The 27,730-nt window shown below is 47.7% G+C and overlaps 1 protein-coding gene across 3 annotated transcripts; it reads right to left on the bottom strand.

Moving 5' to 3' along the window:
- Positions 1–605: 605 nt before the first annotated feature.
- LOC309354930 (uncharacterized protein) lies at positions 606–26,227 on the bottom strand. Of its 3 annotated transcripts, none has more exons than XM_081885234.1 (19): positions 26,136–26,227; positions 22,897–22,955; positions 22,132–22,224; positions 20,378–20,505; positions 17,966–18,109; positions 17,032–17,106; positions 16,181–16,351; positions 14,604–14,700; positions 13,009–13,232; positions 12,364–12,517; positions 8,930–9,138; positions 6,804–6,921; positions 5,555–5,760; positions 5,330–5,447; positions 4,246–4,415; positions 3,471–3,568; positions 3,252–3,358; positions 1,756–1,821; positions 606–754 (listed from the first exon to the last, which is right to left on the bottom strand). In XM_081885234.1, exons 2-19 carry the CDS (start codon positions 22,937–22,939, stop codon positions 666–668), a joined length of 2,310 nt encoding a protein of 769 aa, XP_081741360.1. In that variant the 5' UTR covers positions 22,940–22,955; positions 26,136–26,227; the 3' UTR covers positions 606–665. The 3 variants fall into 3 exon arrangements, with proteins under 3 accessions (XP_081741360.1, XP_081741359.1, XP_081741361.1); XM_081885233.1 differs by lacking the exon at positions 26,136–26,227 and adding an exon at positions 25,989–26,098; XM_081885235.1 differs by lacking the exons at positions 20,378–20,505; positions 22,132–22,224; positions 22,897–22,955; positions 26,136–26,227 and adding an exon at positions 19,156–19,247.
- Between the last annotated feature and the right edge of the window lie 1,503 nt (positions 26,228–27,730).

The raw sequence follows: 27,730 nt of genomic DNA on the forward strand, positions 1-27,730 counted from the left end.
ACATCCCTGAGTTATGTGACAGTCTCCCTAGAGCAGAAGTAGCATGAAACAGCTTTGTATTTGACAGCTTTGCCCAAAGGCAATATGGAGGGCAGTGAATCTGCTCAGCTGCCCTCAATTTGCAACTAGCCTGGCACCCAAGCTACCTGTCCCTGTATGGTAGGTGGTAATATTTTTTAACTAGCTTGCTATGAAGCTAGGGGCTTGCATTTCCATGTTGCTAGCCTTCCGGCAGGCTATTAAACAATTTTGTGGGTTCCTTATGTGGGCTTGTTTAGGATATGTATTTGATGCCCTCCACCACTTCCAGCTAAGATCAAGTATAACCACGCCCGTGGCTATTTAGCCTCAAGCGAAAGATTTTGGAGAGGGATGTTGAAAGATTCTTAGGCACGTGCCAAGGAAGTGGTGCAGATTTCCAAATCAATTTGTCTATTAGAACACACAAACCTCCATATACGTAACAGCTGGCTACTAGCAGGTCAGGAAGGAGGATTCTAAGCCGAGCCTTTTCCCTGACATGCTGATTTTCTACATGCGGGGATTTGGTTTGTCGTCCCATAGTTGAGACCTATAGGCTATACTGAAAAACTCCAACTCATAAGTCGTTTGAAGCCTTTTATTTGTTTTCTTTTTGGACACCTAACATTTTCAGAATATTGTTTTTAACAACCAATTAATCCAACCGGGAGGATCATGCCGATTGCAGCAGCTACCCCAAACAGAGCTATGGAGATGGCTTTTGCAGCTGCTCCTGCAACAAAGGAACAAGGAGTTAGAGTCTAAGGAGCTGACTCAGGGTCGCAAAGCCTCTGCCCTAAGAACATAGCAAGTGGTCCTATTATACTTGAAGACAGACTACAGTGGTACCTCGGGTTAAGTACGGTACTTAATTCGTTCCGGAGGTCCGTACTTAACCTAAAACTGTTCTTAACCTGAAGCACCACTTTAGCTAATGGGGCCTCCTGCTGCTGCAAGATTTCTGTTCTCCTCCTGAAGCAAAGTTCTTAACCTGAAGCACCATTTCTGGGTTAGCGAGTCTGTAACCTGAAGCGTATGTAACCTGAAGAGTATGTAACCCGAGGTACCACTGTATTTGTTCATCTAGCCTGGTGTTGTCAGGTCCGAATAGCAGCAGCTCATCTTAGGGCAGAGGATCTTTGCAATCATCACCTGCTCCTCAAAGCTTTAAATGGAGAGAGAACAGAGATTGAACCTGCTTGGGACCATTGCGCATGCCAAGTGTGTTTTTCTACATCACTGAGTTCTGTTCCCTCCCCAATGAACTATCATGAAACATGAGCTCTCCAAAGTTTATACGTCACCAATTCCAGGTTGTATTATTAGCATATACTTTAGTTTTTGGGGTGACAATAGTGGCAGGGTTTTTGGAGTGTGTTTTTATTCTGTTTTTGAAGAAGCAGATTTTCAACATGTCCTGATTTTAGGTCAAGTACCTGCAGACAAGGCTGGTTCAAAATTTCAGCAGCCCATGGAACATATGAGTGTCGCCCGCAGCATAGAGCTCTAGCTGCCAGTTGGGACGCTTGGTGTCTGCCTGAAGATGCCAACCCCCCTTCCCCATCCCACCTTCTTCTCTCCACACGGTCTGGATCCTTGGTATCTACCCAAAGTTACCAACCTCCCTCTCCCGCAACACACAGTCCCTGCTGTGATATCTGGGCCAGTGAAGACCAGGTACTTATTCTTGTCAAAGTGGCATTCCACAGGTTGAGATGATGATCGAAGCTTTACCTGATGAAGAGCGGCCTGCTATCTGGGATACAGCATGGTGATCTGCAGACCTCTTCCGCTGATATGCTGAAAGCCAGGCACACCCCAGTTGTTAGGAAGCAATCAAACATTACACAAGAGGAACACAATGGAGTTGTTCCTATACCCACCACCACAGATGATGTGTGTTAAGTCCACATTACATTCTAGTACATGGGTAGGCAAATTAAGGCCCAGGGGCCGGATCCGGCCCAATCGCCTTCTAAATCCGGCCCGCAGACGGTCTGGGAATCAGCATGATTTTACATGAGTAGAATGTGTGCTTTTATTTAAAATGCATCCCTGGGTTATTTGTGGGGCATAGGTATTCATTCATTTCCCCCCAAAAATATAGTCCGGCCCCCCACAAAGTCTGAGGGACAGTGGACCGGCCGCCTGCTGAAAAAGTTTGCTGACCCCTGTTCTAGCATAACATTTTGGGTTCCTTAGAAATGGGACCATTATTTGAGCAGAAGCCATGCTTTCAAGAAGTGGGGAGGCAGAAAGGTTTTCCTATATCTCTGGGAAGTGAAAACAGCCCTTTTCAAGTCCAGGGGTGTCAAGTCGAATAAAATATGGGGGGGGGCAGGTAAGCCCCACCCCACATAATCACAAGATACAGCGCACACTCACCATTTGAATGGCAATGTCCATCCATTTTGGGGAGGCCCGGCCCTCTCAAATATTATTTGGGGGCACACGAAGGTACCTCAACCCTTAGGAGTTGGCCAAAGGCATCAACAGGTCAGGCATCTTGTTATCTTTTTCAATTACATTTTATTAAGTTTAAACATTTTTAACATGTACAATCAAAACAATTTCGACTTTTCTTTTTGTCGACTTCCCACCCTGTTTTCCACAGAGTTGTTGCTTCTCCTTTTCTGCCGCACCTTTCTGTCTATTATATCATGACCACAGTATTATAATACAGTGGTACCTCGGGTTAAGTACTTAATTCGTTCCAGAGGTCCGTTCTTAACCTGAAACTGTTCTTAACCTGAAGAACCACTTTAGCTAATGGGGCATCCTGCTGCCGCCGCACCGCTGGAGCACAATTTCTGTTCTCATGCTGAAGCAAAGTTCTTAACCTGAAGCACTATTTCTGGGTTAGCGGAGTCTGTAACCTGAAGCGTATGTAACCCAAGGTACCACTGTACTGTGAGTTCATCATACCAGATACCAAGCATCCTGTTCTCAGAGGCCACCCAAGATGCCCACAGGAAGCCCCCAAAGCACAGGAACATTCTCCCCAACTGCAATTCCCAGCAACAGGTTTTCAGAGATTTTGAGTCACTCTGACAGTGAAGACCAAACACAGCCATTGTGGCAAATGCACAGCCACATCCCTCCACAAATTTGCATTCGCTGGGATGCCACCAAGGTTCTTGCATTACAAGGGAGAAAAACTTCTCCCGGATGGGCAGTAATGCATGCCTGATCAGGGAAGGATATGCCAGCAGTGTGAGTGACCACCTTACCTTTGGCTTCAAGAGCGTAGGGTTGAGGTGTCACCTGCCCCCCCTGCAGTTGGCGGGCCCACACCCGGAGCACCTCGTTGAGGGGGTAACGGCAGCGCAGGGTCAGCCTGGAGAGAAAAGCCAGACCTGTACTCTTACACAAGCCATTCCAGCACCACCAGAAGAAGAAGAAAAGGACATCATCTCTTCTGGAACATTTTAACCACAGAGCCGCCTCACCTGTACTGGGAGTCCCTGGTTATAACTGGACTTGCTTCTGGAATCAACTCTCTCCTGAAGGTCACTTCGTTCTCGTACACCAAGTAGTTACCATCAAACTGAAGGGCAGAGAAGAAATTCAGTGCGGGGGGGGGGGTCCTCCATAGTTGGGGAACCCTGAGTTGCAGAATTGTCTCCCTTACAGAGGTGTGTCTGGCCCCTTCATTATGTTGTTTCTATCTGAAGACTCACCTCTTTACACCCTGGTCTCTTGACTGTAGGTAATTTTATTACTGTTGTTGTTGAACTCATAAGCCACCTTTCTGCCAGCCAAAGCGATTTACACTAAAACCACTCAATAAAATGAATAACAAGAGTCCTCCCAGGTCAAATGGGAGTCAATGGTATGTGTTTCCCTTGGCCTGTGGCTCCTTTGTTCTGCCACCCTTACTGGTCTTTAGCAGGTCTTTAGCAGCCCCAAGGAAGGTGCTAGAGGAGCTGCCCCAACATTGGTGGCGGTGGTTATTAATAATACTGTTAAAACTATTACTAAATACTATTTTGCTACTTAATTTTTTTACTCGCCCTCCACCAAGGGGTCCCAGGGCAGGTTACAAATTTACAATTCAGAATTAAAAGCAGTTTACACTGATAGGAATAGGGTGGGAATCTTGCAAACACACGTTTCAAGTGTCTTCGGCCCAAGTAAAGAAGTGTGTCTTCAGAACTGCCCCAAGCTGCAGAGTTCTGTCAGGAGCTGGTGGTATGGGTGCTCCCTGCCCTAGGAGCTACCTACCCTCCTTGTGGTGCCACACGAAGCCACTGGGAAAGAGAAGAGGGCCTTGGACTCATCAGCAGCCACTGGCCCACAATTCTTGTCCCGTAGGTGGGTTTTCCTGGGGTCCAAATCTGGCTTTGTGTCCAGGCCAAGGACCGTGGCCATTATGGTTCCATTGGGGAGACACACTGCAGGAAGAAAGAGAAAACACAGCAAGCTGACTTTTACTGAATCAGACCATTAGGTCCATCTGACTTAGCATTGTCAACACTGACCCTCACGCCTCAGACAGGGTCCTAGAGTCCTCCTGTCTCCTTCCCAAAGGCTAGTTAGCACTTGCCCAGCTTTGGGATAGAGGAAGAAGGGCTCTAGGACCCTGCCAGAGCCTTATGCCTCCTTCCCAAAGCCCGACACCTCCCTTACCTGGCTTTGGGATGGTGGCATGAGGACTGGCCTCACACAGGGCACCATTTTACCAAGCATGGGTAGAATTTTTGTTAGAGAGGGGTCAGCCAAAGTTGTTGAGCTTTTTTGGGGAACATTACGAGGGGCAGAGGGAAGCGGGTGGCACTGTGGGTTAAACTACAGAGCCTAGGACTTGCTGATCAGTTCGAATCCCCGCGACGGGGTGAGCTCCCGTTGCTCAGTCCCTACTCCTGCCAACCTAGCAGTTAGAAAGCATGTCAAAGTGCAAGTAGATAAATAGGTACTGCTCCAGTGGGAAGGTAAACAGCTTTTCCGTGCACTGCTCTGGTTTTGCCAGAAGCGGCTTAGTCATGCTGGCCACATGACCCGGAAGCTGTACGCCGGCTCCCTCGGCCAGTAAAGCGAGATGAGCGCCACAACCCCAGAGTCGGTCATGACTGGACCTAATGGTCAGGGGTCCCTTCACCTTATGAGGGGCAGAACCCTGCTCCCTGCCCCTGCTGCATACAGAGCAGATACTCTAGGCCCGTCTCCAAAATCTCTCCACTTTTGCCCCTGGCCCTGCCTGCTACAAGCCCACCCCGCTTCCATCAGGGAATGTGGGCCTTTGGTTGAAATAGGTTGCCAAACAAGTCTTACTCCACACAAAACAGAACCGCCATGCCCAATTCCTTACCAAGCAGTTTTCCGGTGGGGAAAATACAGCCAATGGGGAATGCTATCAGTGTTGCCGACGTCTTGTTGTCCCTCAAGGTGAAGTCGAGCCGGGCAGTTAGTCCTTGGAGGGAGATATCCTGCGGCAACACACACAAACTCACGTCACACATATCTGATCGGGTCAGCTCCCACGTCAACTCAAGGCCAAAAGTGGTGGCAGGAGCGTTCCCCAACTCAGGCCTACCTCATACACCAAGCCAGGTGCCAAAAAGGGCACTGAGAGGTAGTAGTAGCTGCCGTCATCCTGCACAGTGTAGTTCTGCGATGCGGCCAATTCATTTGTCAGCTGCAAATTCCCCACGTACGGGACCCAGTAGCGATCCAAGTTTCCACGGGTCATCACCAGTCCAATCCTTCCCGTCTCACAGAAGCCCTCGAAGGTCGGAAGAACTGAAGGATGGTAGGTGAGGAAGAGGGCATCACCAAATATATCTTGTTGCGTATACAGATGTTACAAGGCACAGCCTCTCTCAAAACACAGGTTTGCAATGACTGAGATTTACTTGCAAGAGAGGCCATCTTCTCCACAGAGATTCCAGACTTAATTAGGAATCTTTGTGGTCTCTTTCAGTGATAGGCAACGTGGACACCCTCAGGACGCTGTCAACGCCAGCTCGGGTGGTTCCTGATCATAGTTCATGCTGGCCAAAGAGTGTCCAAAATCTAGAGAGCACCATGTTGGGTATCCCTAATCTATTATAATGCTTGCAATTATGTTGTGCATTTTTGGGCACACCTGCATGAAATAACTTAAGAGCAGTTCTGCAAAGTGAGGAGGCCAGAGGCCCCCATTCTTAATTCAAGGACTTAAAACATACAGATGATAAGCACAAACTTAAAAGCAAAAGGGTTTCATATGAGGGAACAAGGCTGTCACTATACATTTAAAGGCTCCCTGATAGAATCCTGGGAACTGTAGTTCATTAAGGGTGCTGGGACATGTAGCTCTGGGAGAGGGTGAGCTACAGTTCCAAAGACTTTTTGGGAGGAAACCACATGCTTGAAATGTGCTTCAGACATATGGTGCGTACACAGCCCAAATCTTTCCAAACTATTGCTTATTTCTAAGAATATCTGTACAGATGTAATTTACACTTGATAGGCAATTGTACAGTGGTACCTCGGGTTACATACGCTTCAGGTTACAGACTCCGCTAACCCAGAAATAGTGCTTCAGGTTAAGAACTTTGCTTCAGGATGAGAACAGAAATCGTGCTCTGGCGGCGCAGCAGCAGCAGGAGGCCCATTAGCTGCTTCAGATAAAGAACAGTTTCAGGTTAAGTACAGACCTCTGGAACGAATCAAGTACTTAACCCGAGGTACCATTGTACTGGATTGACTGAGCAACACTGCATTCCTTCCCGTGTATATATTTTAAACTGCTTTGAAAGACAGATACTTCAAAGCCCCTCCCTCTGCTCCAGCAGACTCACCAACATCAGGGACGTCACATTCAATTACCCCAGGGTAGGTGAAAGGCTTGCCCTTTGGGTTCAGGTTGAAGGTGTATTCTAGCCGCAGGGTGTATCTTCTGATGTTGTCATACAGGTACTAGAGAAGAGAAGGGCCCGTTCATGGCACAATGAAAGCTGGAAGCCCCTCCAACCCAAAGGTTACGAATTCGAATCTCCCATCATTCTCTCAATCCAGCTTGTTATCAGCATGACACTATTTTTTTTAATGTGATGCACTCTACATGGGGCCACCTTTGAAGGGCATTCTGAAACTTCAGGTGGTACAGCCAAAATATTAACCGGGACTGGTTTTATAGGGAGCACAGTTGTACCTCGGAAGTCGAACAGAATCCGTTCCGGAAGTCCGTTCAACTTCCAAAGCACAGCCTCCGATTGGCTACAGGAAGTTCTTGCAGCCAATTGGAAGCCCTGACGGACATTCAGCTTCCAAAAGAACGTTCAAAAACCAGAACAATCACTTCCGGTTTTCGATTGTTTGGGAGGCAGAATGTTCGACTCCCAAGGCGTTCGGGAGCTGAGGTACGACTGTATGACTTGCTTGCTACAGTAGCCTCTCTGACTACTGGCCGGTTCCCAGGCATGATTCAGAGTATGGGTTGTGAGCTGTACAAACACAATTTGAGAACAGGTTATTCGAAAGACCGTGTTCTCCCATAGGAGCCTGCCTGGGTTTAAGCTACTTGGGAGAAGGCCATCTTTTTAATAAATAATAATATTGCCTCTCCCACCAACATCTGAGGCTCATTTGGCAGGAACTCAAGAGAGGACGGGATGCGGGTAGCGCTGTGGGTTAAACCACAGAGCCTAGGACTTGCCGATCAGAAGGTCGGCAGTTTGAATCCCCACAACGGGGTGAACTCCTGTTGCTCGGTCCCTACTCCTGCCAACCTTGCAGTTCGAAAGCACGTCAAAGTGCAAGTAGATAAATAGGTACCGCTCTGGCGGGAAGGTAAATGGCGTTTCCGTGAATTGTTCTGGTTCGCCAGAAGCAGTTTAGTCATGCTGGCCACATGACCCGGAAGCTGTACGCCGGCTCCCTCGGCCAATAAAGCGAGATGAGCGCCACAACCCCAGAGTCGGTCATGACTGGACCTAATGGTCAGGGGTCCCTTTACCTTTACCAAGAGAGGACCCCCTCAGTGGCTATTCTCAGGTTCTGAAACTCCTTGCCATGGAGAGGTTTTGCCAGCTCAGTCATAGGAAGTCACCTTATACTGAGTCACACCGTGGTTCCATCCAGCTCAATACTGTCTACACAGTAGCTCTCAAAGGTTTCAGGGAGGGCCCTACCTGGAGATGCCAGGATTCGAACCAGGGACCTTCTGCATGAAAAACAGTTACTCTGCTACTGACTTAAGGCCTTTCCCCATGTCTTCTGCTACCAGGCAAATACATGTTTGTTTAAACCGGTCTTTGGCCCACAAGCCAACTTGTAAATAATATAGTTGGCTTAACTTCTTTTTAAAAATAGTGTTTTACCTGCTATGGTTATGGATAGCCAAATTACAATTGGGAAGGTCTCTTGTTTGCTTGTGTGATGGAGAAGTAAGAAATGTAAGATATTCTAGAAAAGGGGTGGGAATCTCAGGTCCCCAAGGGCCGAACGTGGCCCTCAGCAATCCTCATGCCACATCCTTCACAGGCCTTATACCCCAAGCACTTTTGTCTGGCTGGAATATCCCGTACTTAAATTCTGCTTTCCTGGATAGAGGACAGATGGGGGTAGTAGAAACTAAGCTGCTGTACCAAGGCAAAGTTTACCTTCATCAAGATTGCTCAGAAGGAGAATGCTAAAGGACAAAAGCCCAGAGTAAATGCAAACAGGTCCTTGACTACCTTCCCTGAATGGAAGAACTTCTACACCTCGCCTCGAAAGCCCAGCAAACACACACATTCTAGTCATTCTCTTTCACAAGACTGTAATTTCCCTGCTCAAGCTCTACTTTGCAGCAATGAGGACTAGTCTCTTGTCATGGCCTCTGAAAACTATACTCCACACACACACACACACACACACACACACACACCGGCTGCCTGTGAAACAGAAACAATCCTTCAAAGTTGGCTGCAAGTTAGGCCCCTACCTCCTGCTCCACCAGGGGGTCAGTGAAAGGGACCTGCAGGATGAAGACCCTCGTGTTGTTGGGGTTGGGGGCTTCGCCCAGGCCGAAACCACGCCCTTTGAGCTCTGCGGGCGTTAAAGGCTTGCCGCCAACCGCGATGGTGACCAGCTCCAAGTCTGGGAGGAAGTTGCCTAGGCTGATGTCGAAGTAACCTCTCTCAGCGACTGTGTCTGGAAAAGAGATGGTGCATTGGGTAGTAGATGGCGTCAGCTGAGGCAGAGACAAAAGCAGCGTTCAAAACTCCCATTGTCCGGCGCATTTTGCGACAGGGAATCTCATTAGTGCGAGCTGTTTCTGAGCTCTAGGCGCAGTGCCGCGCCCAAGATTTCAGATTAAAACTGCAGAGTGGAAGGAAAGGAGGAGCTTTTCCTGCCTCCCCACTTCCAACTACTTTCTGAAAACTGGAGAAGAGACCTCCTTAAGAATATTAGGGGAGTGGGCAGGGGAAGGACTAGACCATGTGAAAAATGAACACAATATTTAGCTGCAGTTCATTCATTTTCAGCATTGTATTCTTGTTATAAAAAAAAGTGTGCCTGACATTCCATTGTTGCACCTATAGCTTAGCTTTAAGGTGCCACTTAGCTCCTAGCTTTCATATCTCAGTTTCTAACACTGGGAAAAATTGTCCCCCACAGCACCACTTCCCCCAAGAGAAGGAAAGTTTGCAAGGGCTTATGACCAATGGTAGCCCACATGGTTCCTTCAGATGTGTTTTACTCCCATCAGCATGGCCAGTCCTCAGAGACAATAGGAGCTGAAGTCAGGATGGGCGCCATGTTGGCTGGGAATATTCTAGAACAGTGTTTCCCAACCAGTGTTCCGCGGCACACCAGTGTGCCGTGAGACCTTGCCTGGTGTGCCGCGGGAGGGAGGCGGGAGAGGGAACTCCCCCCCCGCGCGCAAGGCTTGCGGGCGGCAGCCTGCAGCGCGGAGCGCGGGGCGCCCTTTGGAAGACGCCCCGTGCTTCGCGCAGCTGTCCGCAAGCCTTGGGCGCCTGGGGGAACTCCCCCCCCCGCGCGCAAGGCTTGCGGGCGGCAGCCTGCAGCGCGGAGCGCGGGGCGCCCTTTGGAGGAGGCTGCGGAGGGTGGCACGGAGCTGCCTGCGCTCCAGGGCTTCTTGCAGCTCCGCGCCACCCCCCCGGATCCCGGCGCGAAGCCGCGCGGGGCTGCGGAGGGTGGTGCGGAGCTGCCTGTGCTCCAGGGCTTCTTGCAGCTCCGCGCCACCCCCCGGATCCCGGCGCGAAGCCGCGCGGGGCTCCGGAGGGTGGCGCGGAGCTACCTGGGCTCCAGGGCTTCTTGCAGCTCCGCGCCACCCCCCGGATCCCGGCGCGAAGCCGCGCGGGGCTGCGGAGGGTGGTGCGGAGCTGCCTGCGCTCCAGGGCTTCTTGCAGCTCCGCGCCACCCCCCGGATCCCAGCGCGAAGCCGCACGGGGCTCTGGAGGGTAGCGCAGAGCTGCCTGCATCCCGAAGCCTGGTGCGCGCTGAAGAGCGCCCCCGGGCTTCACGCACCTCTCCGCAAGCCTGGGGAGACCAGTGTGGCTCCCTAGGCTTGCGGATATCAGGCTGTTCTGGGGGCTGGGGTCGGGGGAAGCTTGGGCTTCCCCCGCGCCTGCCCCGTGCCTGGGGAGGGGAAATTTTTTTTTTTCTTTATTCTCCCCCCCAAAAATTAGGTGCGTCTTATGGGGCGGTGCGTCCTATGGGGCGAAAAATATGGTAGTCAATATAGGCACAGAGTTAAATTTTTTAACATTTTCTAATGGTGGTGTGCCTCGAGATTTTTTTCATGAAACAAGTGTGCCTTTGCCCAAAAAAGGTTGGGAAACACTGTTCTAGAAACCTTGCCAAGGCCCATTCTTTATACCACAATGTTCACTGTTCCCCCCTGTGTAAATATTGTGGGGGAGAAGAGCTGTGAAAGAATGAAAGAAAGAAAGAAAGAAAGAAAGAAAGAAAGAAAGAAAGAAAGAAAGAAAGAAAGAAAGAAAGAAAGAAAGAAAGAAAGAAAAGCATCTGGCAACCAATGCTCCCCTTTTGTTTCAGATAGTACAGTGGTAACTCAGGTTAGAAACACCTCAGGTTACAGACTCCGCTAACCCAGAAGTAGTACCTCAGGTTAAGAACTTTACCTCAGGATGAGAACAGAAATCATGCAGTGGCAATGGGAGGCCCCATTAGCTAAAGTGGTACCTCAGGTTAAGAACAGACCTCCAGAACAAATTAAGTTTGTAACCAGAGGGTACAGGGGTACAAGAGTCTAAAAAGCCCGGTACGCAAATTTTCACAGCCCTCTAGCAGCTATGGGGGCTCATTTACCAGAAGTATTTAGTGTTAACTCTGGAAATGTATACTACTCGATTCTGACCAAACTAAGCCTCCTAGAGCAAAATATACGTCAGGTGGTGTGCTAGTTGTGCAATATACTGGCATTATTTTCAGCTCTCCTACCCTACCAATAGGGTTGTATCCACCTAAGCTAGTGTTTGTTGCCCCACTGGAATTAATGGACCTATTTGAGCCAAAGCCATTCATTTCAATGGGCCTACTCTGAGTAGGGCTAACATTGACTACAACCCCACAGGGTTTCATACCATGGCATATAAACATAATGTCTGCCCTCAGGCTTTTGCAGGTGCCAACAACATGGGCTCGAGTATAACCTCCCCGGCGCTGTCATGAGTGCGGATCATCACAAATGCACAATAAAAAGAACATCTAGAGGGGACCTCTAAAACTGCATTGAGTATGGAAGAATTACCAACAATCAAAGAATGGAGGATGAAGTTAATGGACTATGCAGAATTAGATAAATTAACAGAAAGGATTCGAAACTGGCGGGACCAGAAATTCACGGAAGACTGCAGTAAATTTACGGACTATTTGAAAAGTATTTGTGAAGATCAGGCGACGTTTGTAGGTTTGCAAGAAGTTTTGTGAGGAGTATTATTGGAATTATTACAAAAATGGATAAAGGGGAGGATGATTTGTTAAGAGACTTAAAGGTAATATAAAATTGAGAAATGCAGAAGAAGTGATTACAACGGTGGATTTTCAGAGGTGCTGATGGAAGTCTAAAAAGATTGTATAAGTGATAAAGTTGTGTGGTACATTTTATAATTTATATGTTAAAATCAATAAAAATTATATTAAAAAATAAAATAAAACTGCATTGAGTATGGATGGGTACATTCATTTTATATGGTGCTTTTTTTAAAGACATGCTAAAAAGTGGACAAGCAAAGGATCCGGAAGCAAAGAAGGGTGAGATGGATAGCTAAGCCAACATTCAGCTTGCTAGGATGCAAATAGGATTTCAGATGCGAATGCAATTTCTCTTGCCTAGACAGAGGTGTATTTCAAGCTCCAAGAGGAAGGAAGAACAAGGCCTGTGCTTACTGTCAGTCAGCACAGGTGCATGAGGAGCAAATGGTGTGCGGATGGCCTTGAAGCTGCGGTGGCGTGTCCGGTCACTCTCATCTCCCTGCCACCTGCGGTCCAACAGCAGCTTTATGCTGTAGGTGGTGCCATAGAGGTTGTCAATCACGTCACTCTGGAAGGGAAAAGTGGGAGGAGGAATGTTAAAAATGTCTCCTGCTAGAGAAGATGCTGCTGCTGCCAGTCAGTGGGAACAATATTAAGCTAGATGGAGCCTGGTACCAGCTCTGTATAAGGAGCTCTTTTGGAAGCAACCCTAGCATTAATCCCCCCACCCCCAGAGTCTATTAACCTCCCCACTCACCATCTGCAGATAGACTTGCAAAATGCTGCAATGACAGATTGCTGCCAGACATTAGGATAAACTTTTTAACGGTGAGAGAAAGTATAAGGAATGGCGTAAGAGAAAAAGAAGTCTTCCTTCGAGGGCAGCCAGATTGCCTTCATTGGAAGAATATTAGCTAGGGCTGTGCCAATAATAATAAATTTTCCAATTTCTCAAAAAGTTATTTCCTCTTCAAAAGGGGAGATGCCAGGGATTGAACCTGCGACCTTCAGATGCTGTAACACTGAGCTATAGCCCTTTCCAAAATAGCGGATACTGACCTCCATGAGACCTCCTGGGGCCCCAATGGGCACTGTGATGCTGAAGAATTTGGTGTCTGCCAGGAAGCTGTATCCATTTGTCAGGATGGTGGCTACGTCAATCACACGCCCATCCAAGCCCATCTCAACAGCTTCATCTCTATACAGATGCGGGAATCTCACCAGGGACGGCAAGATCCGGGGGGTCCCCCACCTTAAGGTGGTGGTGGTGAAAATAGGGAGATCTGCAAGAGACAGAGAGATTGCCCTTGTTATTGGCACTGCATCACATCATAAAGGGTTCGCCAAAAACATGAGCCAAATTTGACAGGTGGGAGGGACCTCGCAATCACCTGCTGTCACAATGGGCTCAGTTGATTGGACGCTTCGAAGTCCCCCAAAATTGGGACTTCAAAGCACCCCACAGGGCTTCCAAAGAGCCCTGCATGATGCTTTAAAGCAGGGTTTCCCAAACTCAGGTCCCTGGCTGTTTTTGGACTACAATTCCCATCATCCCTGACCACTGGTCCTGCTAGCTAGGGATGATGGGAGTTGTAGTCTGAAGTATACTCAGAGTCGCAAAGTGATTTCATGTTCTTTATTCAGCTCATAGTGGTGAGGAGGAATGAATGAAAGTCCCCTCAAAGTATCTGCTTTATATACATTATTTACACAATGGGCTGCACATGATTGGCTAATTCTGGAATTCTACTGTAAGCCAATCAGGTTGTGGATTCACTTCTATCTGGAGCATGATTGGTTGGTTCCTGCCAACCAATCATACTGCTGCATTGTTCTAGGACCAATCAGACTGCTGCCTTCTGAATCCTATTGTTCTAGGACCAATCAGACTGCTGCCTTTTGGATCCTATTGTTCTAGGACCAATCAGACTGCTGCAGTTTGGATCCTATTCAACTCAGTACATAACATAGTCCAAAAACAGCTGGAGACCTGAGTTCAGGAAACACTGTCTGAGCCTCCTTTCTTCAGATCATCTGCTGTGCAGAGTGAGTTTGCCTTGGGGGAAATTGCTAGCATGGTCAGTCCTCCAGGCTGTGTGATCCTGTGGGGAATTTGCTCACACAGCTCGGCCAACAGCCTTCAACTCTAACATCCAAATGGATTTCTCTGTCCCCGTATCCATTGCACCCAGATTTTGATGCCACTGCAGACAGAGCACATAGTCACAGCAAAATGAGAATCTTTAGCAGCATGTAAAGGAGAGGTAAATGCCCTGGAATTTTTAATCCATTAAAACAGAGCTGGGCAAGGGCCACATTCCCTTATGTATAGCCTTCTGGGGGCCACATGGGGGGGGGGGGAGCCAGCGACAGGACTAGGAGGAGCAGCAGGTACACCTGTTTTTTGCACACACACACACAAAAAGAGGTTTACAGGTACATATATATCTCCATAGTAGCAGGGAAACAAGAGGCAACACTGCTCAAGGATACTTCCCATCCCAGAAAAAACACATGAGGCAGCTGGTGAGAGGGGCATGACCTGCAAAGAGTCCCCCAAGGGCCAGGTAGGAAGGCCTGGAGGGCCAGATCCGGCCCCTGACTAAGTCCCAGAGTTAAATGTCGAAGGGCAATGCAAAAGCAGAGAGACTCACTGATGGGACAGGCAAGAGCGGTGTCTACCATGAGGATCATCCAGGCCTGCTTGTAAAAGACTGTGGCCCGTGCCACCTCCACTTCCAGGCCCTCGACCTGCAGGGGAAATTGACAATAAGGATGTAAGGTTAAAGCTCCAGCACTGAAACCAGGCAGGCAGCAACATCATTAGGGAAGGACTTCATTTGTCATTATTATCTTCCTCATTCCCCGGTCCCAGGGTGGATTACAGCATTAAAATCCAACATTAAAAATGGTTTAAAACAACCCTTAGCCCTCCAGATGTGAGTTCTTAACCAGCCGCATGGTGGGGAACCTGCAGCCCTCTGGACACGACTGAACCACAACTCCCATCAGCCCCAGCAAGCACGGCCAATAGCCAGGGATGAGTGGAGTTGTAGTCCAGCAATGTTTGGATGGCCACAGATTCCACACCCCAGATCTGATAATTGTACAGACTCACTTAAAAACCCTAAAGTGCTTTATATATATAATTTTTATTAAATTTTCTGTTTTAGAATTTAAAATACTCATTTTACATCCTTAAGGTATCAATGACTTCCTTTCTCTTTCCATGTTTCATTTTACACAACATAAAGTCCCTGCATATTTTACAAAAACGGTACCATTCAGTATTTAGAAGAAGAAGAAGCGTTTGGATTTGATATCCCGCTTTCTCACTCCCCTTCAGGAGTCTCAAAGCGGCTAACATTCTCCTTTCCCTTCCTCCCCCACAACAAACACTCTGTGAGGTGAGTGGGGCTGAGAGATTTCAAAGAAATGTGACTGGCCCAAGGTCACCCAGCAGCTGCATGTGGAGGATTCCATTATTGCATCCATCAAAAACAGTTGAATTTATCTTAACGCTGCCAGCATTTTCAGCTGTATACAGTTATTTCCCATATATTTAATAAATGTTTTCCAATCTTCTTTAAACAGATGTTCTTGTTTCATTTTGTGGGGGGGGGGGGACAAAGTGCTTTAGAGCACTTGCTGCCCTCTTTTGCGAGTGCACTGCTGATGCAAGTTAAGTGGAGAATTATTTAACTATGAACGTGCATAGGACAAGGGTATCTGAGCTAGCCTGGTTCTTTTCAATAAGGAAAGCCATCCCCCTTCTGGCACCAAACACTGAGCACCACACCATGGTTAGGCAGGCCTCGGTCCTGTATACCTGAAGGAGCGTCTCCACCCCCATCGTTTAGCCTGGACACTGAGGTCCAGCGCCGAGGGCCTTCTGGCGGTTCCCTCATTGCGAGAAGTGAGGTTACAGGGAACCAGACAGAGGGCCTTCTTGGTAGTGGTGCCCGCCCTGTGGAACGCCCTCCCTTCAGATGTGAAGGAAATAAGCAGCTATCTTCTCTTTAAAAGACATCTGAAGGCAGCCCTGTTTAGGGAAGTTTTTAATATTTAATGCTGTATTGTTTTTAACATTTGATTGGAAGCCGCCCAGAGTGGCTGGGAAAGCTCAGCCAGATGGGCGGGGTATAAATAAATTATTACTATTATTATTATTATATGGTTGGTAGCCATTAATCCTTCCCAACACAGACGTTTTCTCTCTCTTTCTCCTTACCAGGGAGACTTCGGTTTGCTGGGTGCCGTAGGGAGTGCGGAAAAGGACGCGGGTAGCCGTGGTGTTGACGCCATAGCCCAAGGCATGTGCTTCAGTGGCCATCATGTTCTGCAGGGAGCCATTCTGATAGTGGAAAGCCACCTGCCACACCTGGTTCACAGCGCCTTGGGCCTACAAAAGGCAAACCCATGAGAGGAGTGTTTAAACAGAGACAGGAATCAATCCATTTGCCTTCCCAATGACACACAGGGCTTCTAGGCTGGGGCAGGTACCCCAGAGAGGTCACTTTGGTGTTGCTAATACAGCAGTCATCCTTCACCCCCGGAAGCGAACTCCATTGTCTCTCGAGACAAACAGATGCCAGCCACAACTCCCATGAGGTTCAGCTAGCTTGGCCAATGGTGAGGGATGGTGGGACTTGTAGTCCAACATCTCAAGGGTCCCCCCATACCCAATGGGAGAGAGCCAATGAAGGACACTTTGGTGCCTAAGTCAGAAAACAAGATAGTGCCCTCCCCACAGAAGCTGACCAGGTTGACTGTTCGGCTGGGCTGGGGAAAGGGCAGAGCCATTCACTGCCCCAGAGGGCATTAGCTGGCTTAGAGGGCACATGGCCAACAGCCTGGCACACACACACAGCTCTGTCCTCCAATACTTTGCAAACATTCTCCGCCTCTCAGCATCTGCTGCCTAAAAGAGGAGCTACCTCACTTGGTCTAATGGTAGGGCTGTTTCTGGACAACGCTAGCTCATTATTTACTTCCCTGAAGAGATCCGTCCAGCCTTCTCCTTCTGCTTCCCTCTTATCAAGAATATCTTCTGCTGTCCCCTTCGTCCCTCGAAATCCTTACCACAGGCCACACTGCAATCCAGTCTTCATTCAGAGCCTCGCTAGCTATTCCTGGGACTGCCCGTCGGACGGAGACCTGCAACCACAGCCCTGTGTTAGTCCATAAAAGTATCTGGTACAGCAGTTCCCAAGAGCCACAACAGAGATGGTCAGATTCGGGAGAGGTTTTGCAGCACCATTCTCCTCTAGATCTGAAAGACTGCCTTCACTAACACATCCCCTGCCTGCACTTTTACGAGCAGTTTTGCCCTGCTCAGAAGCCCAACTGCAAGATCAAGCAGCTGTGCAGGCAGGAGATGGGGCCTTCTCAGTGGTGGCCCCATTTTCAGTGGTTGTTGGTGCCCATTTGGAACAAGTAAGGCAGAAAGCAGGGAGGCCAAGAATAGGAGAAGCCAGAACCAATGATAGAAGAGCCAACCAGTTCCAGTTTTCATAGAACTGTAGAGTTGGAAGGGGGCCTGAGAATCAGCTTGTCCAGTGCAGGAACATGCAGTTGTCCCATAAGAGGATCAAACCTGCAACCTTGGCACTATTAGCGTCACGCTAACCAACCGAGCTATGCAGTTTTGTTCTCTGTGAGTTGTACAAGGGCTGTACAGACTAAGGAGCATGAACTTCCTCTCAAGTGATTTGCACACTGTTACTTCGCTACCGGCTTTCAAAAGGGTCTTGGGGGAAAACGCTTTTTTAAAATGCTTTTTTCTTAAAATGGCAGCAGGAAGCTCACAGTGGTATGTTGCAAGCCTGTGCATTCCGCTTAAGCTGCTGCTTTAAATGATTGTTTATTGAAATGCAATATACTGCATCTCTAATTACCTGATGCAAGAGCTTTGTCCTTGGAAATACTTAAAACTATCAATAAAAATAGATAGGAGCAAAGAAGCCAGCTCAATAGTTTGCCACTCAAAACCGATCTTCCTTCCACCTCCACTCACCTCCATGTAGTTTTCCTCACAGACGATCTCGCGGGGGCTCCATGGGGCACCAAGGGGGCAGTTCATAAAGATGTCGTAAGTGGCCGTCAAGTTCGCTGGACTGGTTACCTCCACCTGGAGCTGGAGGCTGAACTCCTGGTCAAACTGGACAGAAAGGAAATCTCATTTTCTCCCCCACTTTTCAAGTCAGTCCCCTCAGTAGCATTTGCCTGCCCTAGGCTGCATCCGTACCACAACATTCAAAGCACGCTGATACCATTTTAAATGGCCATGATTTCCCCCAAATAATTCTGGGAGCTGTAGCTTGTTAAGGGTCCTGAGAGTTTTTAGGGGACGCCTCATCCCCTCAAAGTACTACAATTCCCAAAGCGGTTTAAGAGTCAGAACCTCTTCACAGGAAACTCTGGGAATCGTTGCTCTGTGAAGGGATCTACAACTCCCCGAATTCTGTGGGTGAAACCACGACTATTTAAAGTGGTATTACAGTGGTACCTCGGGTTACATGCACTTCATACGCTTCAGGTTACAGCCTCCACTAACCCAGAAATAGTGCTTCAGGTTAAGAACTTTGCTTCAGGATGAGAACAGAAAGTGTGCTCCAGCGGTGCAGCGGCAGCAGGAGGCCCCATTAGCTAAAGTGGTGCTTCAGGTTAAGAACAGTTTCAGGTTAAGAACGGACCTCAGGAACGAATTAAATATTTAACCCGAGGTACCACTGTATAGCGCTCAACTTGTATGGATGTGGCCTCAAACTCTTGAACTTTTTATCTCCTCATGAACGACAAAAATCACCATTTTGGGCACTGTCATGTGTTTTTTTAATTGTTATTAAGTTTCTGTGTTACAAACAGTGCTTTTTTTCTAGAGAAAGAGGTGCCATAAATCACCATAAACACCTCTTTCTCTTAGAATGGCAATGGCACCCACCTGAGACGTGCCAAAACTGAGTTCCGGTGAGTTCCACCTGAAGAAAGCCCTGGTTACAAATGTAAATTTCACCTTTCTACAGCAGGCCACAAAGACCCACACCCTTGTTCCTCCATCCAGGAAGAAACATTACAAAGTTTAAGCACATTTCAGCCAGGTGAAAATGCTCCTTAAAAATGGCTGATCTGTGGTGGTGGTCTGGGGAGAGACCCAAGGGGCAGATAAAGAGGATTAGAGGGCTGCATTTGGACCCTGGGCCTCACCTTGGCTTAACAGAAGGGAAAGGGGGACAAATCACATGGCAGGTTCAGAGGTGCACAGATTCTCTCCTGCCTGCTGGCATTTGGCACCAGCAACACTGGACCAGGGTTAACTTTAGCTGCACCCAATAAAGTGCTTATCAGGCTGCACAAAGAGAGATGATGGCAATAGGATGAAACCCAAGTCCTGCCCATTTTCTGCTGCCAGTCAGTGTCGACAACCCTGTGTTAGATGGAGCAACGGTCTGACTCGGAATAAGGCAGCTCCCTCTCCTATTTTGCCAAAAAGAAGAAAAAAAAAAGTAGAGACATCACTTTGCCAACAAAGGTCCGTATAGTAAAAGCTATGGTTTTCCCAGTAGTGATGTATGGAAGTGAGAGCTGGACCATAAAGAAGGCTGATCGCCAAAGAATTGATGCTTTTGAATTGTGGTGCTGGAGGAGACTCTTGAGAGTCCCATGGACTGCAAGAAGATCAAATGCATCCATTCTTAAGGAAATCAGCCCTGAGTGCTCACTGGAAGGACAGATTGTGAAGCTGAGGCCCCAATACTTTGGCCACCTCATGAGAAGAGAAGACTCCCTGGAAAAGACCCTGGTGTTGGGAAAGATGGAGGGCACAAGGAGAAGGGGACGACAGAGGACGAGATGGTTGGATAGTGTTCTCGAAGCTACAAACATGAGTCTGACCAAACTGCGGGAGGCAGTGGAAGACAGGAGTGCCTGGTGTGCTCTGGTCCATGGGGTCACAAAGAGTCGGACACGACTAAACGACTAAACAACAACAATCATGGTCCAGTGTTATTATGGATGGCCACAGGTTCAACAAACAACTCCTGCATACTATAGCAAGAAATCAGCTATTTTCAGCCTGGCTGTAAATTGCTCTGCTGTATCTGATTAAGGAAACACAGATTTTTCCTCCCTCTGCTCCCTCTCCTATTTTGCCATGATTGCATGATCCCTGCCCCTTCCAAAGGGTTTAGCAGCATAGCTGATCCTGTAACAGAGTTTTCCTGCCTGCCATCCAGGAAGGGCAAGACTGAATTTGAGACCACCTGCCTGGGAAGCAGCGGAGTAAGATTTTAAAAATAAAACATAAAGTGCATTATGTATCCTGCACCATTAGTTATGCCCTAGTTGTTGCACGATTTAAGCATGCCTATTTGCTTTTTAAACAAGTTTACAAAGACACCATTACCACAAAAGTGAACGACCTGCTTACCGAATTGTGAACTGAACAGGCCAGAAAGGAAACTCTGATCTCAGGGTTGCCATACAAGTCGGTACCACTGGTGAAGCCACACTGGGAGGCAACATGCCCCGTCACGGGGATGCGCTGTCTCTGCTCATCTACGGACAAGAGGAAGCAGGTTAATTCTATCGGATAAAAAAACCCAGGACACGCACCACACAAACATCCTCCCGATAGACCTCCCTGCATCACGCTCAACTTTCCTTGAAGCAGCTGGATCTTGGTTACCCACCTCAGCGGCGATGCATGAACAGAGTACAGTGGTACCTCAGGTTACATGCGCTTCAGGTTACATACGCTTCAGGTTACAGACTCTGCTAACCAAGAAATAGTGCTTCAGGTTAAGAACTTTGCTTCAGGATGAGAACAGAAATCGTCCTCTGGCAGCGCAGCGGCAGCACCGGGAGGCCCCATTAGCTAAAGTGGTACCTCAGGTTAATAACAGTTTCAGGTTAAGAACGGACCTCCGGAACGAATTAAGTACTTAACCCGAGGTACCACTGTACCCTGTTTCAGGCATCCTACAGGGATGGGTAAACTTTTTGAGTCTGAGGGCAGCTTCAGGGCAGCCTTCCAGGGGCCACATGCGAGTGGTGGGCAGGGCCAGAGGTGAGGGTGTATGGAGTAAAGAATGCACATTTTAGCTCTGAATGGTGGGTGAATTTCTACACACACACACACACACACACACACACACACACACACACACACACCACTTCTCTATGCTGCATCCAGGAAGGCAAGAGGAATTGTCAGAATTCAGTGCCAGGCAATAAACACTCTGAGGAACGCGGGTGGTGCTGTGGGTAAAACCTCAGCGCCTAGGGCTTGCCGATCGCATGGTCGGTGGTTTGAATCCCCGCGGCGGGGTGAGCTCCTGTCCTTCGGTCCCAGCTCCTGCCCACCTAGCAGTTCGAAAGCACCCCCAGGTGCAAGTAGATAAATAGGTACCGCTTTATAGCGGGAAGGTAAACGGTGTTTCCGTGTGCTGCGCTGGTGCTGGCTTGCCAGAGCAGCTTCGTCACGCTGGCCACGTGACCCGGAAGTGTCTCCGGACAGCGCTGGCCCCCGGCCTCTTAAGTGAGATGGGCGCACAACCCTAGAGTCGGACACGACTGGCCCGTACAGGCAGGGGTACCTTAATAAACACTCAAGGAGGGTACAACAGAGGGGAGGGGGTCTGGGGAGAGCCCTAAGGGCCAGGCAGAGATGCCAAGAGGACCACATCCAATTCCCTGAGCCTGAGGTTCCCCAGCCCCAGTTGATGCTGTTTTCAGCAAGAAAGTTTGCACTGGCAGAATTTCCTTCTCTTGTGCTGCCAACCAGCCGATTCAGTCTCTTGGCAATCCACTGGGGGAGGGACTGATTCCATATGGCAGAAGTTACTCTGGTACCCCAAGATACCACTTACTTGTGATTTCCAGGGTTCAATTTCAGCCACTAGTTAGCTTGGGGGGAAAGTAAAGAGTGCCTCTGAGCATGTGCAGACAACTCCTTTCTTATCGCAGAGAAATCAAAGCCAGCCTCTGTGTGCCTGGGATTAGGAGTGAACCTTTGACCACAGCCTTCCCAGATATTCACACCAGATGTTTTTGGACTACAACTCCCAGCAGGCATGCTGGCTCAGGCTGATGGGAGTTGTAGTCCCAAGGACCCAAAGGCACGTTATCAAGAGACAGCTGCCTTAGCACTTCTCCCTTTCAAGGGAAACACTCCATACTTACTGAAGACGCTGTAATGCCAAAAATTCTGGCCCAAGGCAGCCTTGTCCATCCATATCCAGAAATAACGGCCCCGGCATTCTGTCCGCGCAGCACCTGCCGGGGAAAAAAATGTTTTTCTATCAAGGAAAGGCCCGCACTCTATATCCCAGCTGCCCTTCTGCCCCAACAAGCAGGCAAACACACTCCTCCCTCACATCCACTTTAGGAGTGGAGTTCTGGATCTGGTCAGTAGGCTGGATCCTGATCTCCCCCCTCCTCCACAGACCACTTTGACAAAGCCGCAGGTCTCTCATCTCTGCTTTAGACACTACCCCCCAGGGCTGTACACACAGGAATCCAGTCACAGACCAGCAGATCCGAGTGCATACGGGTTGACAGAACAGTACTGAAGGGTACTGAATTCCACTAATGCTAACTGTTGCATTAGGGAGCTGTGGTGTTCAAGAAACTCTGAGCAGACATGTTGGGGAGATGCTCAAAGTAGCTTTTTCCAAAATACAGCCCGTGTTTCTCAAATTTGGGTCCCCAGCTGCTGCTGGACTACAAGTCCCATCATCCCTGGCCACTGGTTCTTGCTAGATAGGGATGATGGGATTTGTAGTCCAACAACAGCTGAGGACCCAAGTTTGAGAAACACTGAATACTGAAGTCGATATTTGCACCACACAAAAGAGATGGTGAGAATGAAGAACATTTGCCGACCCACCCACACCCTCCCTTTTAGTTTTACTCTCAAGCGCATCGGAAGAAAGACCTGATGCTCACCTGGGGGGAAGGGGATCGACTCCACTGCTTGGGACAGAAACATACAAAGCAGGGCTAACCTAAATAAAGAAACCAAGAGACAGAAATTGAATCAGTTTGGCTTTTACTTTAAGACACAGGAGAGAGGTTATGAGAGCATCACACACCACAGCCCCATTTGAGTAGGGACTGAGCAATATGAACTCTAGCTGTATGCATGTGTAGCACCCTCTATGGAAAGATCCAAAGATCTCAGGACAGCAGGAGAGAAGAGGACAAAATGGTATAAAACAGACTTCTCCCAACCTGGTGTCTTGCAGATGGTTTGGACTACAAGATCCATCAGCCGCAGCCATACTGCTGCTTGTGGCTGATGGGAGTTGTAGTCCACAGCAAAAATCACACCTCAGGCTGGGAAACTTTCAGGTTTAAGGTTCAAAAAGGCATTCAAGCTTCAAGAAAGAAAGAAACCTTAAAAAAAACACCAACCCAACAGTTTATTTCTTCTCTAGAGGAAGAGTTGAGCCCAGTATTGAAAATGCCAGGTGTCCAAATCTCAGAGTATTCAAAGAAGAGAAAGACTGTAAGCAACATTTTGAGATCTCAAGACCTGGACTAACCATTTCTCCCCTCAAATAATTCTGGGCACTGTAGTTTTGTTGGGAATGGCAGTACTAAGAGGCTAACTACAGTGCCCAGCATTCTTTGAGGAAAGTAATGTGCTTTAATGTGTGTGCACAGCCTTAGAATAAAATCCCATTGAGTCAGCTGTGATGGCAGGAGTTAGAAAAGGCAGGGAGGGAAATAGAGAACTATTTACATACGGGATATAAATACAATAAACTGAGTTCAGTAGGAGTAGTTCCCTAATGGATATAGATTTGCAGCCTCAGTGGCTTTTCTTATTGCCTTTATGAAGTGTACAGCTTAAAATGCGATTTGCAGAAGCCCCTCTTTGTATTGCAAACACAAGTCTTCACATGCACTCTGAATTTCCTGTGTTATTTCTATTTTTAAAGCTGCTAAAGAGTTAGAGAACACGCCCGCCTCATAATGAAAAGCCCTCTCCAAGAGAGTCAGCTGAAATCATATGACAAGCGTGCATGTCAGTAGGAGGGTATATTTCATGATTTCAGCTTTGCTGAATAAAATGATTGTTACGTGCATTTCTAAGGAAGTTGTTTTATACCAAGTCATACCATTGGTGCAGCTAGCTCGGTGTTGTCTACACCAATGTGGGGTTGCCATACGTCCAGAATTTCCCATACATACACGGAATACTGTAGCTGAAAGCAGTGTCCGGGTGGAAATCGGCAAAATGTCTGGGAAAATCAGGATGGAGGGCAACCCATGTCAGCAGTGTTGTTTTTGCCAGTTTTCCTTATAAATAGCTCAGAAATGTCTTTTTTTTGCAATTTTGCAATTTTATCTTTATTATTATTAATATTAATATCTCAACAACTTTGCTTAAAAAGCTCAACTATTGTGTCCAGATTTTCAGTTTTTGAAATATGGCAACCCTACCTTAAGATTTGCATAAATACATATATATATATATATATATATATATATATATAGATATAGATATAGATATAGATATAGATATATATAGTTAAGGGGAAAACACCTAATAACAACCCAACAGGCACTGTGCATGCTCGGGGTCTCAGGATGCTGACCTTGTCTAGGCAGTGGCGTAGCGTGGGTTGTCAGCACCCGGGGCAAGGCAAGTAATTTGTGCCCCCTAACCCGTGGATTTGCGCCCCCTAACCCTACCCCCAGATGTTGCGCCCGGTGTGGCCGGGCCCCCCTGCACCCCCACGCTACGCCACTGTGTCTAGGGCAGGGAGGGAGTAGACAGGGGAGAGGGAAAAAAGACAGAATATCTCAGTGGGTACAGAATGTGACTCTTATCTGAGAATTGTGGAATCAAACTCCACACTGGGCAAAAGATTTCAGCATTGCAGAGGGTTGAACTAAATGACCCTCATGGTCCCTCCCTTCCAGCTCTACAGTTGTAAGAGTCTATGACTAGGAAATGCAGCGCAAGAATGCTCTGATCCACAGTACAGCTTTTTTATTACAGACCCATTCTGTCTCTCCCCGCAACAACCCCCCCTCGATTCAGTGATGTGATTCTTGACTTAACAATATGGCTGTCTCCAAGGAGGCACTACAAAACTTCTGGGGTCGAGTGAGCAGATTTTCAAATTCCATAGGAAACACATGAAGCTGCATTAAAGTAAAGGTAAAGGGACCCCTGACCATTAGGTCCAGTCGTGGCCGACTCTGGGGCTGCGGCGCTCATCTCGCTTTATTGGCCAAGGGAGCTGGCATACAGCTTCTGGGTCATGTTAACTAAGCTGCTTCTGGCAAACCAGAGCAGCGCACGGAAACGCTGTTTACCTTCCCGCCGGAGCGGTACCTATTTATCTACTTGCACATTGACATGCTTTCGAACTGCTAGGTTGGCAGGAGCAGGGACCGAGCAACGGGAGCTCACCCCGTCGCAGGGATTCGAACCGCCGACCTTCTGATCGGCAAGTCCTAGGCTCTGTGGTTTAACCCACAGGCCACCCGCGTCCCAAAGCTGCATTATGCAGAGTCAAAACCTTGGTCCATCCAGCTCTGTAGTGTCCACTCTGACTGGCAGAAGCTCTCCTGGGTTTCAGGTAGGAGTCTCTCCTAAACCTACCTGGAGGTGCCAGGAATTGATGCTCTACCCTTTCCTCATAAAATGAGCCTGTCTTCCATTGGGCTCACACCCAAAACCTACATGTAAAACAGGCATGAAAGCCACTATACTATAGCACCCACAAATCCCAGGGGGACAGGAACTCTCCCCTAGTTAGGCAGTTAAAACACTACATGAGCATAAAAAGTTTGGGAGTTTTAGAAAACCCTCCACACTCCCTAACTGTCCTCTCCCTACCGATAGATCAAGTACCGGTGAGGCAAAATGCTGTTACACCAGATAATTATTTACATAACCTTTCTAATCTAGAAGACAACCTGATTTTTTTTTTTACGATGAAGACCTCTCTTACAGAAAATAAACAACACTGCCCCCCCCCAGGCCCAAAGACACACTAAGAAAAATAAAACTGACTTACCCTGCAAAGGATGGGGAAGACATGATTCTGTTACTGTACTCTCTCCCCTGAGAGTTTCCCCAAGCAGCCTCCCACCCAAGTTGCCTCTCACTTGCAACAGATGAGAGCACTTTATATTGCTTCCTGGTTCCAAACAGTGTATCTCACCTGCTCCTAGTCACGCCATCAGGAGCTGTTAGGGAGGTTGTCCTAATTTCATACCTTTTGAGCTAAATGGACTAACAGGATGCTGTGGATCAAGAGGAGATCCGTATGGATTTACATTTTTACACGTTGTGTAATTGGGTTTTCTACCTTGCGAACAGCTTAGATGTCTATTTTGACTTTAAGTGGTAAAAGTAGTAATTGCCTTCTCCTGTTCCCACATTCTCTACTTCTTTTATTCTTCAGGAATTTACAAAACTTCTGCTTGTAGGCTTGTGACCTTTTCTTTTTCCTCTCCCCAGGCACCTCCTGCCCTGTGCCTTTCACAGACAGGAATTCAGCAGGTAAAGCTTTCGCCCTGCATTGAGATGCAGCTCCAGGCAAAGCTTCTGCTGCTGAATTTCTGTCTATTAAATGCATGGGAGCGCTTATGAGGAAAAGAAGTTGGCTTACAGAAGATAAAACAGTAACATCAAAAACAGTTTACAGCTACTTCTAACTGATTTTTTCTTTATTGTGGCTTTTAAACTTTCCTGTACTGACTATGGTGTTGAGCAGCATATAAATTGCTACAATAAATCAGTAAGATGCTTAAAAATATTAGGGTGGTATTAGCAGGCAGCAGCTCTGTGCCTTGAATAGTGGCAAGACAGGCAGACATCCAACAGGTGCAGTTTTGTTATCTCTGTGGTGGCAAAAAAGCAGCTCCGGCTTGGCACTTCTATATATCGCATGCAATAAATATTAATTAATTTATGTATGGTGCTTTTCAACTGTGCTTCAGCTTATAATTGCAACCTGGTTTATAATATAAAACCAGTGGGTAAAAATTGCAACAACACACAGCGTCTTTAAAACAGCAACAATTTAAAAATTAAATGACCCATCACAAAAAAAATTACAGTGGCCAGGTGGAAAAGAAATAAGGGCAGGGAACCTGCTTCTTTAATAGTTGTCCAGAAGAAGAAATTTCAACAGGTGACATGCTACATTTACTAATTCCAGCTTCTGCATGACTTTTAAAGGTGCAGTAGCCCTGGCATTTTTTTTATTAAAAAAAATCACCCCAAAACCATTCAGTTAAAGTTAAACCAAAGAAGCCACATTGTGCGCAGCTACTGGAGTGGGGGTGGGGAATGATATGGAAATGAAATTATTCCTAGATTTATAATCATGGATATGATTCTCCGATATAGAATTATGTTTAATACATCAAAGTAATCGCTTCCCCGTTACGCAGAGCAATCCTCTATGTGGCTACTCAGAAGTTAGTCCCATTGACCCAGGTAAAAGGGTAGAGCATTGCAGCCAGTTTTATCAAAGTTAATGATTTTTAAATGAAATAGTAAAAAAGGGGAAAGTATCGTAAGAGATAGGATTGGGCAGGAAATGTGTCAGCTTCTGAGTCACACAGAGCGCTTCTCAAACAGGCACAAGGGGAAGCTCATTCATTCGCTGCTACGCGTATCATTCACCGCCTTTCAGAGCGTCACTGGAGTTAGGCGGGGGCTTAGATTGCTCGAAACCAGTCGGCTACATCGACCTATGCGATTGGACGAGGCGCATGTCAGTCACACCATCTTCTGCGGACGTCACAA

The sequence above is a fragment of the Podarcis melisellensis genome, assembly GCF_964234715.1.
Source record: "Podarcis melisellensis genome assembly, chromosome: 13".
Taxonomy (NCBI): Eukaryota; Metazoa; Chordata; class Lepidosauria; order Squamata; family Lacertidae; genus Podarcis; species Podarcis melisellensis.

Coding starts and splice junctions, on each gene's coding strand:
- LOC309354930 (XM_081885233.1), bottom strand. CDS start 26,011: ATGTCTTCCCCATCCTTTGCAGG. Junction 20,506..22,131: donor TTGGCATTACAGCGTCTTCA/GTAAGTATGGAG, acceptor TCTTGTCCGTAG/ATGAGCAGAGACAGCGCATC. Junction 18,110..20,377: donor CCTGTTCAGTTCACAATTCG/GTAAGCAGGTCG, acceptor CTTTCTGTCCAG/TTTGACCAGGAGTTCAGCCT.